Source organism: Camelina sativa, chromosome 2 (genome assembly GCF_000633955.1).
Source record: "Camelina sativa cultivar DH55 chromosome 2, Cs, whole genome shotgun sequence".
Taxonomy (NCBI): domain Eukaryota; kingdom Viridiplantae; phylum Streptophyta; class Magnoliopsida; order Brassicales; family Brassicaceae; genus Camelina; species Camelina sativa.
The window spans coordinates 17,732,859-17,749,652 of record NC_025686.1 but is presented as its reverse complement, the minus strand read 5'-3'; the positions used below and the strand labels follow the sequence as shown (position 1 = coordinate 17,749,652).

Below are 16,794 nucleotides of genomic sequence, written 5' to 3'. Positions count from 1 at the left end.
AAAGGGATGTGCAAACATGAACATGTATTTGAACTTAGAAGACGAAGCTAAGATCACTTGGGTCATGCAGCGAAGCAATTAGGTTTTCTGATTAACCACAAACTTCTTACGGTAACGACATTCGTAATCCTTACGATCTACTAACAACATAGAGAGGAACGAGGAAAGCAAAGAGATAATGGGGAGGAATTACAAAAACATTTGTTTATTGGAAAGTGTTTTTGAATAAGAGATATAAGAAATAAGTGGGAGAAACAGAACAAATGTGTTGTTTTTTTGCTGTGAGCAGCACCAACAAACAAAATAGAGCAAAATGAATAGACAAAAATCGAGGACATGTCAAAAGGGTCGTAGTTGTCCTCAAGGCAGGCATAGGCATGTGCATGATGCAATACAAAACCAAAACACAAATCCTCACACGTTACAGGTAGCCACAAATCACACAACTACTAAAGCAATTTTATATTCATCTGTTCTTCCACATGCTCCCAATAATATGGACACCTTTCCCCGGCTGCTACCTTACTCACCTGCTTTCTCACCCTTGGTTTGTGGTTCAGTCTCCGGTTTTGGATCATCGAGTGTAGCATCAGGTTTGGGTTCCACTTCAGCTTTGGGGCTTGATTCGGTTTCCATTTCAGCATTGGGGTTTAATTCCGGTTCCAGTTCAGCTGTGGGGTTCAGTTCAGGTTCCGATTCAGCCATGGCGTTTCCTTCGATTTTGGGAGACTCTGTCTTCTCATGACGGAATTTAACAACAATGCATGTGATGTTGTCTGCACTGCCACGGCTGAAGGCAGTGTCAGTTAACTTGCGGGCAGCTACCTCGGGCTCTTCCTCGCTCTGAGCAAGGGATGCCGCATCCTGAATCCGAAGTATAAAATAAAATTTCCTGAACAATTTGGAAACGGATAAAAGGGGGAATTTATCTGAGTCATACCTCATTTGGTACCACATCCCATAGACCGTCACTTGCAAGCACAAGCAACTCGGCCTCATGATCTATCTCTAGATCCTGCAAAATAAGCAGATGAGTGTGTTCACAAAAACTCAACACTCAAGGATTTCACATTGGTGATACTACGGATTAGGATAACTATATAACACCCTCGAGGAGCGATAGAAGTAAGCTGCCAGTTAGAAGCGGTTACTTGTATCTCGGGTTCAGCAACAACGAATTGCTTCAGCATTCTGTTACCAAAGGCTCGGGACATTGCCAACACCCCACCTACTCTCCATGTTCCTGAGAAACAAAAATCAATATGATATTGTTTTAAGTCTAGTCTGACAAAATAATTCAGAGAAGTTACGGGCATGACTCAGGAAATCTAGTTTTTCCACTGAATGTTTAATGCATGAATAATCCGACAAATAGAATGACTCGATAAGATGGTTTCTATGTCAGTGTTCCTTAGAAACTAATGGAATTAGACCTAAAGAGTAGAAACAAAATAACCAACAACATTTTATTGTTAAATTTGTGAAGTTAATATCAAGCATTTTGAGTAAATCAATTAATGAAGCTAGTGATCTAACTCAGGAGGGAAATATCTGCGATCTCACTATGTCATGTTTAGAAGAAAGCAACCAATTAGGAGGACACAAATGAGGGACGATTTCTTATAATATCAGATTACCTGCCCACATGATAACACCACCAGCGCTTTCAATTCGCTTTCTTTCATCGCTTCTATTTGGCTTATGGTCATCAGATAGCGCGATCGCTGCAGAACATAAACACTAAGTATGAAAAGGGTCCGTATAGAAAGAAAACAACAAAGACTTGTGACCAGTCATAAGAATCTATTTGAATCCATTCACTATTACTATTAACTAAATGTCAAATGTTCTCTAAAGATAGCATAATTCCATATCCTAAACTCATTTTGGCTGAATCTCTCGATTTCTTTTCTAATGATATGCCATATTGTTAGATCATAAAGAAGTACTGACCTTTCCCAGCTTTAGAAACTATTGTCCTCGAGTCTCCAACATTTGCAACATACAAATGGTTCCCCACCAACACAGCAGCAGATGCTGTGGAGCCATCATCTCTGTAGGTATCCTTTTCTGCCTCGAGGAATGCTACATCAGTTTGTTTATATGTTTCACCTGCCAAATTAATCAAGTTAAAAGGTGACCCAATGACTTGTATCAAGCTGTATGAACTCATACTTCTGAGATTATAGAAAGATCTTGTGCCAAGAGATATAGAACGCACTTAATGCCAGCTTGGTGTCTGTCAAAAATTGTGGATGCTTCATAAGATTGTTAAAGAGGTGTTCCTTCAGGTACTCAGCAGCACGTGAACCACCATGCCCTGTGATGGTTAAAGCTTCAGATATTAGAAGAGGGAAACTAAATATCAAGTCAACAGCATATGATTCTGCTTCTGAGTATTATATGAACGATTATTGATAGTTCAACTGTGCACTGCAGCCTTTAATTTCCTAAATAAGTACAATACAGATTCTAACTAAGGTAAGTCTAGATCCTCCTTAAAATAGTAGACATAGCACATATAGTGTAACCAGTTTTGCAACGAACAACTTCAATGTGCAAATGAAGCTAGACTGTGCTTTACCTCAGCCATGTTTACCTTGAGATAGATACAATGATAATATGGAAAGTTGAAGACCATACTTCAACGCAGATCGAAAAATTTCCCCAATTCAATACTAACACTTCCTTTTTGTCTATACCACTAAAAAGAAAATAATAAGAAGAAGGAAAACGTAGATTCTAACCATCAAATATTCCAAACATGCACACTGTTTGGCCTTCAATTGTTGAAGCTTTGACATCATAGAAATCTTCCATCGTAGATCTTTTCCCTCTGAAACTACAGTAACCACAGCTCAAGCTTCCTTCGTCACTGGCATTGCACGTAACATTTGTCAAGGACAACTTGAAAACAAATGAAGAAAAGTAGAAAAAAAAACTTTCACATTGATCCAAAGCCATAGACAAATTACAGATTGCCTACAGAACAGTATAAAGCTTCAACGTGTAGTGGAACTTAGTTTCTTCCATGATATAATCATCTATACAGCAAAATACTTTGGTGAAACAAATGAAGAGCACATGTGACACGTGAAACAACTAAAACAAACACGACCATCTTGCTGGCATTTCACACATAACGTAGTCCTATATCAACAGCAGTGTATATACCCTAGGCATGTGCTACATTCAGCAAAACCACAAAAAAAAAAAAAAGACAAACATATACGAAAATGAGAAACAAACTCACTTTTTCCACCCACCGCCGATGTATCCGCCATCATCAACTTTCCCAGGGGGCATATCAACTAAAGAAACTCGTCTCTCTCCAGTGGAAGAATCAACCATCATCTTTGCACTAGTTCTAAATCCGATTCCACTGGTTCTACTAAATCCAAGAAAACTCGTTCTAAACCCGAAACCAACAACACTCAAGGTCTTGTCAATATGGTTAAAATGATGCCTTCTTCCTTGAGCCAACACCCCAAAATGACCACCAGCTTGAACAATCACACTCCTTAAGAAACTGCTGCATACCATCTAAGATCCCAGGTCAAACCTTATAGCAGCTTCTCCAATGCAGGAGCTGTATATACAAAACAAAATCAATCTGTCATTAATAAAACAATATATCACGAAATTGACACGATTCCTAAATCAGAAAATTAAAGATTCCAATAAATTTGAAGATTACGAGTTACTTCAACCGTAGAATACAGAAACAACGATCATTATCATATGCTAAACACACAGATCCTGGATCCCTAAAAACACTAATTGAAGATAACAACAAACCCTATCTTATATGGATAAGTTTTTAGGCTAAAACCAGAGAACCTTCAAAATTAAACTAGATCCTACTACGTATTCAGAGAAGAAGATGATACAATGTAAACCAGAGAATCCATGAACCACGATCTAGAATCTGTACTTACTAAACCGATTCAACTAAATTCGAATAACGAAACGGATCAAAATCAAAGTAGAGAAGAGAAGAAAAAAAACTAACAGGTATCTTTCACGAATCAAAAACTCGAAGAGGAAAGAAATTTAAAAAAAAAAAAAATCAAAATCAAAGGATCTGTGTGGCAACGAATCCTAGTAAGAGCTCTGACAAAAGAGAATTCGAATCGGATCGGAGAAACGCGGTTAGTGTTATGTACCAAGGATCCGAATCTGAGAAGTGAAGGAAAAAAATTGCTCCAGCGAATCAGCTTTTTGGAGCTTCCATGGAATCTGAAAGAATCCAAGAGAGAGAGAGAGAGAGAGAGAGAGTGGTGGTGAGTAGTGAGAGAGAGAGAGGAGGAGGACACACCGAACAGAAGCGGCAACGTGGCATTACTCATGCATCTATGATTTATATACTTAGTAGGTTTTTTTTTAATTTTTAAGTATTCTTTTCATTTTTCATTGGATTACTCTCATTTTATTATACAACTAATCAAACTTTTTCTTCATTTTTTTGTAATATCAAACTTTTTCTTGATTGCTAAACAAAAATAAAAAATAAATATTTTCATGTAATATATGCCTAATCGATGTAAAAAAAAACTTAATTAATTTTTTTACTCTAATATTATTCTAACTAGGATTCAGACTCCTTCAATATTGCGGAAGAAATATTTCAAAAAAAAAGATCAAATTAAATTTAGAATTATATATTATATATTATAAATTTTTAATTTATGAATATGTGTTACTAAAATAAAAATTATTTAAAAAGAAAAATAAGAAGTATAGTTAAACTACATAAATATTAAACATAAAGCATTAGTAAAAACACAATCATCAAAATAAAAACCAAAAATATTATTTATGATAGAATTATTATGGCAAAGAGACATAACTCTAAATAAAAAATTAGAGAACGAATAGTCATAAAGAATCGATGCAATCTTGCCAAAACTATTATTTAATGTACTATAAATATAAGATATTTTATAAATAATTATGATAAAGAGTTGCAACCATCATAACAGTTAGTAATATTTATATTACTAATAAAAACTATAATAATAATGATTTTAAGTGTGGGAATATCGAACGAATGGTTGTAATGAGTAAATGTAATCTTTACGAACACAAACATTTGTAGGAGTTTTTATCGTCTACTTTTAAAATACATTACAAAAGACCAACCTTCCAACCCTTTGAAAGTATACACCATAATCTGACTCCTTCCCTTGCTGACTAGTGACAACAATAGGAAGATTAAGATTCAAAACCAGATTAAACTGCATATACACATTTAGCGGCAATGAGATTAGTGGAAAGATGAAGAAACTCAAGAATGTTCACAAGATCAAGGACTAACATCTGGATGGTCAAATCCTCTGTCTAGTGCATTCCTGGCGATGAGAACGTGAACAAGGCAGTCAGAAATTTTTTTAAGAATTTGGTATAAAAATTATTAAGAGACTTTTGGTCATTTTACATATATTGTATTCAGATACAAATATCAAATTACAAACTAAACATAACTGTATCCAGATACAATTTCTAGACGCATAAACTAAAATATAGCGTTAGTAGGTTTATTTTATTTTATTTTAAAGCATTCTTTTTTTTTTCTTTTTTTTTCCATTGGATCATTACCCTATCACTTTATACAACTAATCAAACTATTTCTTGATTTTTTTTGTAGGCTCAAACTTTTTCTTGATTGCTAAAAAAAAAATTACTTTATGTAATATATACCTAATTGATGTCAAAAGAGAAAATATAAACCTAATTATTATTTTTACTCTAATATTATTCTAATCTTATGTTACGAGTATTCTCATTTGGTTTATCAATTTTGTATTCTATTATAAACTAGGTTTTGATTGGTAGCGTTTCTTGTTTATTTACGTCTATTTTCTGATAACCTTTGGACAAAGAACAGGATAGGTCGTAAAAAGGTTGCACATAATGATGAACACAAATATTTATAGGAGTTTTCATCGTCTACTTTTAAAACACATTACAATAGATCGACTAATTTTCGAGCTAAGATCGTATATAAACCCAAATTAGTTACATTGTTTTACTAATTAGGATTTATATTTGGATGTCATGTATACGTCGTTTATGTTTATGTTTCTGGAAGGGTTGTGATATTTGCACACTTCTTATATTTCAAGTTGAATTATATTAATTAAAACCAAATCACTAGTTAGAAAAAACGATAAATAAGTAGAAATAATACCGTTATTGTTTATCACACCATCATTTTATATCACTATTCGTTAACGAATATTGTTTAATTGTTTTTACCGTTATTTTGTATCACTATAATTCAAACATTTGGTGTTGAGATAGTTCTGACCGACCCAATTTCTATACTATATATCAAAATAAGAAAAAAATTAATTTATTCAAAATATGATTAGAATTCCAATCTGATAAAGTTACACACATAGGTATAAAATAGATAATTTGTGTGTGTTTTTCTCAAGCAGCTAATATACTTGATATTTAACTATTTTTTCATGCAGTTTTTGTCCAATGATTTAGTCATGTCAACAGAAAGAGACGTTGGTGAAGATTGGACTAGCCAAATTGCTTGCCTGAGTTATTTTAAACAAGTTATTCATTTTTACAACACTAATCAACAAAATTTAGTGAGAGAATGGTTATAATATTCTGACCGAGCAAATGGTTATAATATTCTGACCGAACAAATGGATCACAATTTTTCCATCACAATATTCACTTTTTTGTAGTGAGAGAATATTTTTCAAAATCAAAATATAAGAATGAATGAAGCAAATACTAGTTCTATGATCTTCTAATTTTCTTTCAAATTCTACCAACTCCAGGTATTGAATACTGTAAGTACAATGACAAGTCATTTGGTTAGTAGGAAGTTTCTTGAGGAAAATGTCAATCATTGCTCTCATGTTAAGATATTATTAATTAAAGGTTGGTCTCGAGCCAAAGAAGATTATGAACATAGAGCTTGAGATTTCTATGTTTTAAAAAATAAAATAAAAAGAGAATAGGTAACCAACCATGAACTATTAATATGAGCCCAATGGTCATGTAATGGGCAAACACCATGATCAAAGATAACTAACTAAATTTATTTATAAATTTATATCAACCACTTTGTGTCACATGTGTACAGCTTTAAATGTACAAAACAACAAAGAGATAGATACTACCGATAGGATATGTTTCCTCCATAAGATTTGGCAAGTACATGAGCATTGTAGTGCCAAGAGATCTAATCACAAGAGAAACGCAAAATTTGCGGAGAGATTGTGTCAAAAAAAGAAAACCAAGAATGTAAATGGTAGCAACAACACATTTTTACCTTTTCAGTTGATGAACATATATAGAAATTTGTATAAACCGTTTATTGATTGAAACAATAGAACCCAGAAAATGTCCATTGTGATCATATGACAAGACTCACTGCTATTATCAAGATTCTTGTTTGATTCAAGAATTAATGTCAAAACACCCAGAGAAGAAACCCGTGACCGTGAGCATCATATTCAATTATATATATGCTTGCTGATTTATACAAGAATAAGACGGTAAAAATGGTCATACTGTCATAGTGAAATATATTGTTCCACTAAAAAGTTTGTTGGCAAATTTGTCACGTCGGAAGTAACCACAAAAGGAGGACCGTGTACGTGTTATTCAAGGTCATATAGAAGAAAGAATTCTACAACTCGTATTTACCATAACCTCCTCTTCAAGTGTTAATTTGTCGAAGAAGACCATCTAATTAGTCGTAGACACTAGACAACAACAATCTGCTTATTTTTCATTCAAATCCAAAGATGAGAAAAGATATACTCCGATTACAAATGTCTTTTTTCTTGTGATAAATTTACAGATGAGAAGATGGTTGACCTGACTTTTAGTTTGACTCATTATATCGTCCATAGTCAAAGGTCTCTGAAAGTTTGAATTCGATGTTAATCATATTTTACTAGTATAATCAAATTAAGAAACAGTTGACTTTGTCTTTTAAAATTTGGGTTATGAAGCTGTATACGTTTATGATCTGGTCTTCAGATCCGACCGCGCTAGCTAAGACAACGTACGAGAAGGGACACGATACAGTCAACGGTGTTTATTCGCACTTAATTAACAGTTTCACTTCAAGTATAATAAACGTTCAAATTTAATTGTATTCAAGCTTAACGGTCTAAATTTGTGGAGCACAAAAAAATTTGGTAAAAAGAGAAGAAAAAGAGGAAGAGGACATGTGGGTTGCTTCGTGATTGATCGACAGATACTCACGGGCAATGTCTTTAATTTATTATATATCCTTATAAGAAAATTTTCAAACGTAATGTATATATTTGCATGAGACAACATCAATTATAACTACAATAGAAGCTAAAAACACTAATGTGATTATTATTTTTCGTTTGTATTTGGAGGTTTGAAAAATAAATCTGTGAAATCTATTTAACATGTAAAGTTTTAAAACGAAACTATGTATTGAAAGATACGACCAAAAGAGCCTTAACTTACTGAATTTGATCATGATCTCATCAAAACGAAACTTCGACGAGAAAGACACAAATCGAACCTACAAAAATAGAGACCAATGGGCAATGGTCAGTTATAGAATTTATGTGTTTGCGACGAAAATGATACGTCACTTGAAGTTTTGCATGCCTAAAATTCATACTAATTAATGACTTCGACTCTATATCTCAGTAAAAATAAAAAAAAAGGGGGGAAATGGCTTGATTAACTCCGTAATTACATTTTTTCCGTTGTCACTTGTCAGCAAATTTAAAAGATTGTATTCATAAGTTGATTTGATACCATAACCAAACAACATGTACTGTGTATATCATATGGAACATAGAAAAATAAATAAATCTTAAGCAATCTCAAAGAATTAATTAGAAATATATACAAATATATGCTAAACAAAATTAAAGGAAACTTTGCTAAATCGCAAGAATAGTAATTGAAATTTTTTAAAACTGCCACCAACAAAAATATTGTGTTGACAAAACATGTTATATTGAATGACCCCTTTAGAAATAAATTTATTATGAACAAAAATAAATCTTATTTGATTAATCACATGTTTATACAAAAAAATACTAACATATTAGGGTAAAAGCTATCATACGCTCATATATATGACATAAATTGATACACATATTGCGAAAATTTACGCAATAAAATGGCACACAGTTTTTCAGCAAGGTTGTTTATTACTCTATATTACAAAATCTGTCATTACCATTTAGGCATTTATGATGTCATGTAGTGTAATATGCTTTGTAATTACACGATCAGCAAAAATAATTCTTTCAATATATATATATAACATGATATGTAAAATTATTTAATTTTTAAAAATTACATAATTGGCTGTGAGCCTCTGTGTAATCTCTTCCAACGTATTCGAGTACTAAAATTATGACAACTCATAAGTTAAAAACTTAAAATTGGTCCCAAAATCTTAAAAAAAAATACCAATGAGTTGCAGAGGTATAAGTGTCTTTTTTGGGATAATTTAAAAAATTAACAAAAAAAAACAGTGAAAAGAAAAAAATTAAGAAAAGCCCAGAGACAGAGAAAGCATATTGAACAAAAAAAAAAAAAAAAAAAAAANGCAAAGTTTGTGACTTTCGTGGAAGCTCCATCCATCCGTCCTCTCTGTCTCGTGCTAAAGGCTTCGCTTTCATCATTCAATTTCTTCTTCTTCTTCTTCATCAACTCTTCAAATCTTCAGCATCACTCTCTCTTTCTCCAATTTCTTCGTTTCTTTTTTTGTTTTTCTGGGGACACTTTAGTTTGTTCTTCTCTTTTGTGATCCCATCTTTGCTTTTTTTTTTTTTTTTTTATCGCTCTTTCCAAGGAAAAACAAAACAAAGATTTGATTTTTCTTCCTTTTTTGGTGGTGGGTTTAAACAGTGTTCCTTTTACCCTTTTTGATTGTTCTTTCTCTTCCCCTAAAACTCTCAACGTTTCTACTGGATTCTCGTAACTAAAGTTTCTTCCTTTTTTCTCACCTGTTTACTAGAACTGCTGCTTTGGGGGAGTTCTTGTTTAAATTGAATACCAAAGTTTTGAAATTTGAGTCAAGTGTTTACTGAATTGAAGTTTTTTTATATTCCCCCAAATCTTCATGGGAGGCGAGTGAAGTCTCTCCAACTATGAATTTCAGACAAGAGAAGTTTGTAAGGTCAGTGTTCTGTTTCTCCAGATTTGTCTCCTTAAAATTCTAGGTTTCAAGAACTCAATTAACTTTATTGATTTCACAGGTTTAAGGATTGGAAGTCCGACAAGACTTCCTCCGACGTGGAATATTCCGGTAAAAACGAGATTCGAAGTGGAATATTCCGGAGAACAATAAGCTCAATCTCAGACAAGTTCCAAAGAAGCTTTGAAACAAGCTCATCAAGGATCAAACTATTCAAAAGATCATACAAGTCTTACTCTTTCAAAGAAGCTGTTTCTAAAGGGATTGGTTCAACTCACAAAATCCTTGACCCTCAAGGACCTTTCCTTCAGCGATGGAACAAGATCTTCGTATTAGCTTGTATCATCGCTGTCTCGCTTGACCCTTTGTTCTTCTACGTTCCTATCATCGATGACGCCAAGAAGTGTCTTGGTATTGACAAGAAAATGGAGATTACAGCTAGTGTTCTGCGTTCCTTCACTGATGTCTTTTACATCATTCACATCATTTTCCAGTTTCGTACTGGCTTCATCGCTCCTTCTTCACGAGTTTTTGGGAGAGGTGTTCTTGTTGAAGATAAGCGTCAGATAGCTAAACGTTACTTGTCTTCTCATTTCATTATCGACATTCTTGCTGTTCTTCCGCTTCCACAGGTTTTGATTGATTCATTGTTTGTGTTTCCACGTCTTTAGGTTCTTGATTGATGGAGTAATAATGTGAGTTGTTGTTATTTGTGTTGTTTTTGCAGATGATGATTTTGATTTTTATTCCACATATGAGAGGTTCATTATCTTTGAACACGAAGAATATGTTGAAGTTCATTGTTTTCTTCCAGTATATACCGAGGTTTATAAGAATCTATCCGCTCTACAAGGAAGTGACAAGAACTTCAGGCATACTTACTGAGACAGCTTGGGCTGGAGCTGCTTTCAATCTCTTCCTTTACATGCTAGCTAGTCATGTGAGTTGAATTTGCTCTTACTGTTTTGAGGATCAGAGCTTTAGATGTATTAATAATTCAAAAACTGGTGTAATGTGCAGGTGTTTGGTGCTTTTTGGTATTTGTTTTCTATTGAACGCGAAACAGTGTGTTGGAAACAAGCTTGCAAGAGGAGAACTCATCTCTGCAATCCAAAGTATTTGTATTGTGACCATAAAAGTCGAGGAGGCAATGCTTTCCTCAATGAGTCTTGTCCAATTCAGACACCAAACGCAACACTCTTCGACTTCGGGATATTCCTAGACGCACTTCAGTCTGGTGTAGTGGAATCTCAAGATTTCCCTCAGAAGTTTTTTTACTGTTTCTGGTGGGGTCTTCAAAACCTCAGGTATTGAGATTATATACATCAGCAGATTGTTTCCGTTTGTTATATACATCAGTAAAGAAACGACAATAAGTTCTTGCATCTTTGTTCTGTTTTCTTGATGCAGTTCACTCGGTCAAAACCTTAAAACAAGTACATATGTTTGGGAGATCTGTTTCGCAGTCTTCATTTCTATTGCTGGGCTGGTTTTGTTCTCGTTCTTGATTGGGAACATGCAGGTTAGTCTCATTACATCGTATGTGCCATAGTGTCTGCAAAATTGATTTGCTTATTGTCTAGTTTCTGGCAGACGTATCTGCAATCAACGACCACGAGGTTGGAAGAGATGAGAGTTAAGAGAAGAGACGCAGAGCAATGGATGTCTCACCGCTTACTCCCTGAGAACTTGCGGAAAAGAATCCGGCGATACGAGCAGTACAAATGGCAAGAGACAAGAGGTGTTGATGAAGAGAATCTTCTTAGTAACCTTCCCAAAGATCTTAGACGCGACATCAAACGCCATCTCTGTCTTGCCCTTCTCATGCGGGTAAAGAAAACACCATCTATTCTTTTTACTCTGTTTCTCATTTAATTGGTCACTGTCACTCTTAACCACAACATGTTACTATCGGTGTTATAGGTCCCGATGTTTGAGACAATGGACGAACAGCTTCTTGATGCACTTTGTGACCGTTTACAACCCGTGTTGTACACTGAGGAAAGCTACATCGTAAGAGAAGGAGATCCAGTAGACGAAATGCTCTTTATAATGCGTGGGAAGCTTCTGACTATGACAACAAACGGTGGAAGAACTGGTTTCTTCAATTCTGAGTATCTTGGAGCCGGTGACTTCTGTGGTGAGGAGCTTTTAACTTGGGCGTTAGACCCACACACCTCCTCAAACCTACCAATCTCAACAAGAACCGTTCGAGCTCTCATGGAAGTTGAAGCTTTCGCACTTAAAGCCGATGACCTCAAATTTGTGGCGTCCCAATTCAGACGTCTTCACAGCAAACAGCTAAGGCATACTTTCAGGTTCTACTCGCAACAATGGAGGACTTGGGCTGCTTGCTTCATACAAGCAGCTTGGAGAAGATATATTAAGAAGAAACTCGAAGAGTCTCTTAAAGAAGAAGAGAACCGGTTGCAGGACGCTTTGGCTAAGGAAGCTGGTGGAAGTTCCCCAAGCCTCGGGGCTACTATATACGCATCACGGTTTGCTGCAAATATCTTACGCACCATACGTAGGAGCGGGTCAGTAAGGAAACCAAGGATGCCTGAACGAATGCCACCTATGCTACTTCAGAAACCAGCAGAACCAGATTTCAATAGTGATGATTAATTTAATTAGACTTATATGTATATGAAGAATTTTTTTAATCAAATTACGATTCATGCAAAGCCAAGAATAGAGCCAATATATATAAATAGAAGTCTTTTATAATAGGAGTAAGCTTAGAGATACAAAGCCTCCAATGATTTATTATTCCTCTTCAAGAGTTCTACAAAGTTTTAATACGGGGGATAAGGTAGAGCCAGACAGAACTCAAGAAGCCAGGAGTGAAGCCACTTCTCTCCGCAGGAATGTTGGCAAAGCGAATGCTGCTCTGTGCATCTGTTTTGGTAAATAAGACAGATCAAGATTTTGTCTAAGTGAGTAGATAATATTCAATGGGGAAGTCATAGTTGTGTTAAACTTACATCAGAGTTATAAAACTTCAATTCTCTTTTATGGGTCATTGCACCGTCTAGTTTCTCAATTGGGTTGATTGGGTTCTTGAAGTCAACAGCTGGTCCTTCAGTAGAGCACAAGACGAAACCAATCACGCCGCTGCAATGTAGATTTTATGCTTAATTCATGTTTCTGATTCCAGTGAGAACACACAATGTAATCAGAAGAAAAGTAGAGTTAACCTTGGATATGTGGGGACGCTGCTCCACGCATAGTGAACACTTTTGAATGTTTGACGGCAAATGGAGATCATATCTTCTATAAGATGAGTATGGAGCCACATACTTTCAGCCATGTTACAAAGAATTCCTCCAGGCTTCAACGCTCTAGCCAATGTTTCGAAGAAAGGCTTCTCAACAAGAGCTTGAGCAGGACCTATGATTATATAGAGCAAATCAAGTGAGAGTTTGGAGCTGAAGTCTGAACCAAGTTTTGATTTAGAAATTATAAGGATCACTCAGATATCCTAAGACTTTTGCATACGAAACATACCAACGGGATCTGAAGAATCAACAATGATGGCATCATACTTCCCTTCAGGGGATTTAAGGAGGAACTCAGCAGCTGCCAGAAGAAAGTGATAGATATCAACAAAAGGAAATATCCAGATAGGTTTTCTCAGTTGAGAATAAGTAGAAGAAAGCTCAATTACCATCACCAATGTGAAGTTGGACACGAGGATCCTCAAATCCAACCGCTAACTCGGGGAAGTACTTCTTAGACACCTATAAGACCATAGAAATCCCATTTTCTGAGACAAAGCATAACTAAAAGTTGTTCATACATATGGCAAGCACAAAACCATACACTTACATCTATAACCATTTTGTCTATCTCACAGATGTCAATAACCTCAACAGAACTATGGCGAGAAATCTCTCGAAGAACACCACCATCACCTCCACCAACAACAAGAACCTGCAAAAGTTAAGACAGAGAAGTCCAGCACTAAAACGCAAGAAAAATGTGTATATGCTTGACAATTCCCTATTTCGACCGGAGATGAATTTACATTTGCAAAAAGAGATATCTCATGAGATCAAATAGGAACAAGAAGGCTACAAACAACGCAAGCACATTATGTTCCAACATATTCTCCATAAAGAGGCACATTCATCACAAACTGAACATACGTTTAGATTGATTGATTAATTGCAACAGGCCACAAGATATAGGAAACCAGAGAGACTACACTTTTCAAGGTGAGAAATTACATTTTTAGGTGAAGATATAGAGCACAAAGGCAGATGAGCTATCATCTCCTGATATGCACATTCATCTTTTTCAGTCAGCTGTACAATGCCATCTAGAACAAGCACCTTTCCGTATGTGGCTGACTGCAAAAACAAGAACAAAAATGAGGTCATCCTAAAGAAGAGACATAACAAACTGCACAAAACAGCCCCAATTAAAAGTATAAAGATTCATTCAGAAGATGATAAGAACAATCAAACGAAAGACAGAGATGCTATATTAAACCTCAAACACTAGGACTTGCTGAAAATCTGACTTGTCTTTGAACAGAACTTTCTCAACTTTCAGTGAGTGCGCTTCTCCTAAAATCATAACATAAAACAGTTCAGCCGAAAAAGTCACATGAACAAGATCTCTAAAAAACCACAACTCACAAACTTTTTAACATTCAGACTCAGCATCTAAAACCCAGCAGAAGCTTGGAAAAATACCAATCCTAAGGAACTGAGATAATGAAAAACAACAAAAACAAGCCTACCTGGCCACATAGGGTTATTGAAATAGACAGCATTGCCGCCTTTTTTTCCTGCATCCAGTTAAGAACAAAATCCAAAAAGTAAGAGATATGTTCCAGGAAACTAGGTTAGCTTGTTGACTAGAAAGAAAAAGGTAAAGTAAAAAAACCAGGGCGAGGATGAGGCTCGGAGAACCACCCAGAAACAACAGTGGAGTGACACGTAGCATCTTCCTCTGGTACACAAGCCATAGCCTTAAGACAACAAGAAGGTAGAGTTTTCTCTAAACCATTGCCATTATTACTCGCCTTCCCATCCATAGTCTTCGGGCATACCAAACCTTTTCCGACGTCTCCCTCCATAGACAATCCTTTTCTTCTCCAGCTCCAGCCTCTGTATACTGCAATACACAGAGAACCTTCAAACCATTAGAATCCTCCACACAACATCGAAAGACATAAAAAAAAAAAAAGTAGCAAGACTGCAAAAACCAACACCGTTGAATAGAGATTCAGGAAAATGTCATAAGGCTTAAACATTCATCTAAGGGGGAACTAATAAAGGTTAAGTATTTAACCCTAGAACAACCGAATCACCAAAGATAAAACAACATTAATTAATGAATCTTAGATAATTGGAAAGTGAAACACTTTATAGAAGTATATAACTTGGGGAAATCCATCTACCCAAAAACATAAAAAAAAAAAAAAAAAGACGAGATTTTTCGTATTGCACCCACCTATTGGCTCTATTCTGTAAACGAAAAATATGTTTTTTAAAGGAAACAATCTATTCGAGAGAAGCAACAGTAAAATAGGGTTTCCCAAAACCCAGAAATTAACAGAGAAAAAAAATCAAACCGGGTACCAAACCCGAACACCAATCACGTTTCATCGATATCGGAACAATTAAAAAATCAAATGTAAAGAGAGAGAGAGAGGAAAGGAGAGACCTGGTCGTGAAACGGCGGAGAAGAGAGAAACGTAATATCAGAAGAAAAGCTAAACAATGATCTGAAGAAGATGAACAGTGAGCGGGAGAAAGAAGATTATTAAAGTAATGGATTGAAATTAAAAAAAAAAAAAGGAAGAAGAAGAAGAAGGAATTAGATTCTTTCTCTTTCGAATTTGGACTCTCTGTGTCTCTCTCTTTTTATATAATCTATATCTTTCGGTGTTGGTTGTGTTTCTCACTTCTCCCTCTTTCAGGCTCTTTCTCTGTGTAAAGGTCTCTCTATTTGTTTCCTCAGAACTGACTAATTAACAATTAACAACTTTTCCCTAATTTTTATATATTATTTATTTCTTTTATTCTCGTTGATGCAACTCTCTTTTTTCACATTTTATATAAATATATATAAAATATTACATACTTTTTATATATTTATGGGATATTGGTTTAGGATTTAGAAAAGAATTTTAATGATTTTAAAAGTTATGTAAAATATATTGTTATTAAATCAAGACTTTTTAAAATTCTTTAAAAGTTTGGTGTTGTTGGTTGTGGATTTGTAAAACGTTATCTAAAATCTTGATAAATCTAGTGTTATTGGATTAAGAGTTTTATAAAGTCATTAAAAGTTTTATGTTACTCAAGTAAAACAAAAGAATCTTGGATTGTTAATGAATTCAAATTTTATGTTATTGGTTTAGGATTTTGTATCATTTTCACTTTTTCATCAAATAGAAAGATTGTGAAAGATTTGACAAGATTAAGAAAAACAAATCAGCAAGATTTAAAAAAACTTTCTAAACAATCTCTTAGAATCCTTTATTTTTACTTTCTGATTTTCTATGATTTTAAAAATCAACAAGATTTTAAAAAACATAAGGGGGTGGTATTGGTTTGAGATTTATGAAGATTTTTGAAGAGTTCAACAAAATCACTAAAAAT

At 34.7% G+C, this 16,794-nt stretch overlaps 3 protein-coding genes across 4 annotated transcripts; 1 reads left to right on the top strand and 2 right to left on the bottom strand.

The window, feature by feature from the left end:
• On the bottom strand, positions 256-4,327 carry LOC104728260 (probable protein phosphatase 2C 76). The gene is made up of 9 exons (XM_010447271.2): positions 4,167-4,327; positions 3,254-3,589; positions 2,748-2,875; positions 2,222-2,320; positions 1,954-2,112; positions 1,638-1,724; positions 1,152-1,243; positions 941-1,015; positions 256-864 (listed from the first exon to the last, which is right to left on the bottom strand). Exons 2-9 carry the CDS (start codon positions 3,541-3,543, stop codon positions 523-525), a joined length of 1,272 nt encoding a protein of 423 aa, XP_010445573.1. The 5' UTR covers positions 3,544-3,589; positions 4,167-4,327; the 3' UTR covers positions 256-522.
• On the top strand, positions 9,796-12,893 carry LOC104728241 (cyclic nucleotide-gated ion channel 1-like). Its single transcript, XM_010447257.1, has 7 exons — positions 9,796-10,159; positions 10,239-10,809; positions 10,905-11,117; positions 11,198-11,484; positions 11,588-11,699; positions 11,771-12,007; positions 12,101-12,893. Exons 1-7 carry the CDS (start codon positions 10,131-10,133, stop codon positions 12,800-12,802), a joined length of 2,151 nt encoding a protein of 716 aa, XP_010445559.1. The 5' UTR covers positions 9,796-10,130; the 3' UTR covers positions 12,803-12,893.
• On the bottom strand, positions 12,881-16,133 carry LOC104728252 (spermine synthase). 2 transcript variants are annotated; one of them, XM_010447264.2, is made up of 11 exons: positions 15,854-16,133; positions 15,071-15,301; positions 14,925-14,972; positions 14,672-14,748; positions 14,407-14,529; positions 14,006-14,110; positions 13,845-13,917; positions 13,685-13,756; positions 13,375-13,567; positions 13,162-13,291; positions 12,881-13,075 (listed from the first exon to the last, which is right to left on the bottom strand). In XM_010447264.2, the coding sequence occupies exons 2-11, from the start codon at positions 15,261-15,263 to the stop codon at positions 13,007-13,009; spliced, it is 1,083 nt and encodes a 360-aa protein (XP_010445566.1). In that variant the 5' UTR covers positions 15,264-15,301; positions 15,854-16,133; the 3' UTR covers positions 12,881-13,006. The 2 variants fall into 2 exon arrangements, with proteins under 2 accessions (XP_010445566.1, XP_019091488.1); XM_019235943.1 differs by lacking the exons at positions 14,672-14,748; positions 15,854-16,133.